Genomic DNA, 4,146 nt, shown 5'->3' with positions numbered 1-4,146 from the left:
GTGCGTCCCGTATTTGTTTTTATATAAATACTTAGCGAGTTGGTAATAGTTTTCTGGCCAAACGATAGCAGGGCAAGCATCTTTTGAATAAAAGCTTGTATAAGCTCTAGTAAAAAGCTCATTTCAGCTTCATTTAGATGCAAGATAATCCTTTTAACCTGCTTGATGATTTGTGTATTATTTGTTTGAAAATTTTGCGCAGTAATGCAAAAAAATTTATTTCCTTACCACAAAATAAATAGATAAATCAGCTGACTAGAAAAAATTGCGATTTGCGAAAGCAAAACAAAAACCGATAGACTTTGGTGTTGCCATATTTTTGCTTACAAATATTACTTTTTTTCTTGGGCCCACCGCAAAATTCACCAGAGAACACTTGCTGATGGGTGGTACTGCCACTCAACCTGAATAGAATAAATAATGTGGCGAATGCTGCGGCAACACAAAGCGAACAACGAGAAATAGGCAGAATGTTCGAAGAATGACGTAGAATGTTCCACAAAGAGAAACGTCAAGTTGGATGAACACTGCGAACAGCGAGAGAAAGAGAATGAGCGAAAAACTTCAGAATGTTCTAAAGCTCGTCGGCGATTTCAAGCATCCGTTGTTGGTTACCCCAGCAACCGAGGCAATCGGAGATCGTCGTGTCACACGTACTTGTTGTCGGCTCGTGTTGATGGAAAATCAAAAATTTTTGATGCACAAACTGCCAACAAATTGTGCCCCCTTGCTTTCACTTGCGGTGAAGTTCAGGTGGCCATCGGGAAGGCGAAAGCCTCCAAAGCCATGGGTCCCGACGGTATATGCATGCTGATGCTGAAAAATTTGGGTCCTGCGGGGGTAGCGTACCTAACGGAGGTCCTCAATTTGTCAATGGCCACTCTCATCATCCCAGACATCTGGAAGGTGGGGAGAGTGGTCCCACTGCTCAAACCGGGGAAACCTGCAAACAAAGGAGATTCGTATCGTCCGATTACACTCCTTTCCCCGGTAGCGAAGACACTCGAGGCCTTGCTACTCCCGTACTTCACAAATCACCTGACCCCAGCGAAGCATCAGCATGGTTTCCGTAAAGTGCACAGCACAACAACAGCACTTAACGCCATAAACACTCAGATAACTCGTGGCCTTAACCGTAACCGTCCCTGTGAGAGAACGATTCTAGTAGCGTTGGACTTGTCAAAGGCGTTTGACACCGTCTGCCATTCCACGCTACTAGAAGATATAGAGGCCTCCTCTCTCCCACAGAGGCTCAAACGGTGGTCGGCAAATTATCTAAGTGGTCGACATTCGTCGGTAATGTTCAGAGACAAAACGAGTAAGCTGCGAAAAATAAAACAGGGGGTTCCTCAGGGTGGTGTCCTTTCCCCGCTACTGTTTAACTTTTATATTTCAAAGCTCCCTCAACCACCAGAGGGAGTCTCGATTGTCTCCTATGCCGACGATTGCTCGATTATGGCGACTGGGAATGGAATTGATGACCTGTGTTCGAAAGTAAACGGCTATCTCTCCGAACTTTCTCGCTTCTTCACTGCAAAGTGTCTAGCCCTCTCCCCTACGAAATCCTCCGCGACCCTGTTCACAACCTGGACGAAGGAGGTCAGGCTACCGCTGGGGATTCACGTCGATGACACACCAATTCCGACGGTGAATAACCCCAAAATACTCGGAGTAACTTTCGACAGCCTGCTCTCCTTCTCTGCGCACTCAACCGCTATTGTCAATAAAGTACAGAGCTGCAACAAGGTCCTCAAGTCGCTAGCCGGCAGTACTTGGGGCAAAGACAAAGAAACGTTGTTGGCAACATACAAGGCAATAGGCCGGCCGGTTTTGAACTACGCAGCGCCAGTGTGGTCGCCTGGGACTAGTAGGACGCAGTGGACGAAGCTACAGACCGCACAAAACACCGCACTGAGGACAGCGACGGGATGCCTCTTGATGACGCCTGAACACCACCTGCACGGCGAGGCGCAAATGCTCCCGGTAAAAGAGCACAATATAATGCTCTGCAAGCAGTTCCTGATCGGGACCCACAGAAGTGGCCACCCGTGCAGACAGCTGCTTGCAGAGGAGCCCTCGCCTAGGCACGTCAGGAGGCATCTATATGAACTAACGGACGAAGTCCAGAGGTTCATTAAGCAACCTCTGGACCCGACAGCCTACAGACAGGCCTTGAACGGCATTCACAGGGACTCAGTCTCGAGTTATGTAGACTCTAGACCTGTGAATGCCGTTCTAGGCACACCACCCCCGGACATCGACGAGACGGAGCTTCATCTGCCTCGGGAGACGCGCACCACACTTGCACAACTTCGCTCCGGCTACTGCAGCAGGTTAAACTCCTACCTGAGTAGGCTGAATGAGGATGTGCCTAACGAATGTCCGGCATGCGGAGAGACCCCACATGACTCGAAACATCTCTTCGCATGCCCGGCAAACCCGACATCCCTAACGACCTTGTCCTTATGGGCAAACCCCGCAGAAGCTGCACGCTTCCTAGGGTTGCCGTTAGTGGAACTTGACGACAACGACTGAGATACCAACCGATCTGGGCGGGGTTGTTGTAGCCGCTACAACAACAACAACAACGGCTGTGGTTGTGGCCAGATTAGATCTATTTCTATTTTTCTGGCGACAGATAAGGTTCTTCCTCTTCTTTTATGTCAAACTCATACAAATTCATGATGTCGCTGCCGCGTTCAAAGAAATCATGTCGCCATCGACAAAGCGTTTAGATAATGAAGATAACAAATTGGAAGCTGTGGTCTGTAGCTCGTCCTTTTCAATGTGTTCAGAACTTTAGTGTGTTAGTTTGTTGTGATATGTAAAATGTGCAAGTTCGCGGAAGATAAAGATTTTAGTGGCAAGTAGCAAAAAATCGTCATCCGATGAAGACATGTTTACGTCCGCCCACTACGAAATTTTATTGCAAATGGTGTAGACGCTTTATGCTTGAGTGTCGCCGGGCAAGCTTCAAGCACCCGACATTCAACCCGACACTCACACATGTACTCGTTGCTGGGGTAACCAACAACGGATGCTTGAAATCGCCGACGAGCTTAAAGTTGCCATAAGTGCCAGCGCAGGTATATAAGGGCGCCGCCACCGCGAGGTGAGTTAGTTACGAGTTACAAGTCAGCAAGCTACAAATAAAGCGAAGCGCACATTGGCGCGATTCTGTCGTTGCTAATCCGCAAGCCCAAAAATTACAACAATGCTACCCATACATTTTAATGCGCTAGCGCACACTTGCACGATTCCGTCGCTGCGAATTTTTCGAACATTCAATGTTCCTCTTTATTGACGCGTTCGAAACGCAATAAATAACAGCAATAAAGGCAAAGAAAAAAAACGTGTAATGTACAAAAACTAATAAAAACGTTCGTAATAATAGTATTTTGTACGATTTGGGCACGCCGAGTGCGAAAATACACGAAATAAAGGGAAAATTGAGTGAATTGTACATCGGAAATCGAAAAAATCGCTCAAGTGTGCGCACGTTTGCGGATTCGAAGTTAACAGCCGAATTCGCAACGTATTCGCAACGATGGAATCGCGCTAATGTGCGCTTCGCTTAAACTGAGCAGAGAAGCGAGTTGCGAATAAGCAAGCTATAAGTTTAATTGTGTTAACAAGTAGTAAAGCGTTGTAATTGTTTTAACAAGTATTGTAGTGTTTTTACTGTATTAGCAAGTATTGTAAAATTGTTTGTTGTACAATAAAGTTAATTGTACTACCATTTGGTCATCGTTAGCCTTTATTTAACAATCCAGCGATACGAACCGGAAGGTTTGGGAAATCCGGACGAGGGTTCAAGGATAATCGTCATGAACCAAAAAGACAAGATCACGCGGGCAGGAGACTAGCCCGTTAGAATCGCATTAAGGAAAAAAGTTGAACGATTTTGACATTAGCCCCCTGCAAGAACGTACTGACAAAATTACCACTACACTCACATTCGTTATGTCAGCACTGACCGACAGATTACTTTTCAAATGTGGGCCATTGTGATTGTCAAAAAGAGACAACTGCGTCTGATTATGCTAACCTTATAACTACACATGCGAGAATGAGAGAACCGATTTACTGACTTTATCAGTACTGACCGACAGTTTACCCATTGACTGTTTGCCATTGTGATTGCCA

At 46.2% G+C, this 4,146-nt stretch overlaps 1 protein-coding gene across 4 annotated transcripts in view; it reads right to left on the bottom strand.

Annotated features, from left to right (window-relative positions):
* The window catches only part of LOC118746014 (E3 ubiquitin-protein ligase parkin), a 5,479-nt gene extending 5,104 nt beyond the window's left edge, over positions 1-375 (bottom strand). Inside the window, exons 1-2 of one of the 4 annotated variants that reach the window (XM_036479734.1) lie at positions 229-375; positions 14-158 (exon numbers count right to left, since the gene is read on the bottom strand). In XM_036479734.1, the coding sequence (XP_036335627.1) occupies positions 14-122 (109 nt within the window). In that variant the 5' untranslated portion in view covers positions 123-158; positions 229-375. Of the gene's footprint in view, positions 1-13 lie in introns of all 4 variants that reach the window. The other 3 variants (XM_036479732.1, XM_036479731.1, XM_036479733.1) reach the window with 3 other exon arrangements.
* Between the last annotated feature and the right edge of the window lie 3,771 nt (positions 376-4,146).

The sequence above is a fragment of the Rhagoletis pomonella genome, unplaced genomic scaffold (genome assembly GCF_013731165.1).
Source record: "Rhagoletis pomonella isolate Grant_MI unplaced genomic scaffold, Rhpom_1.0 Rhpom_scaffold_00010, whole genome shotgun sequence".
NCBI classification, from domain to species: domain Eukaryota; kingdom Metazoa; phylum Arthropoda; class Insecta; order Diptera; family Tephritidae; genus Rhagoletis; species Rhagoletis pomonella.
This window is presented reverse-complemented; position numbering and strand designations above follow the sequence as displayed.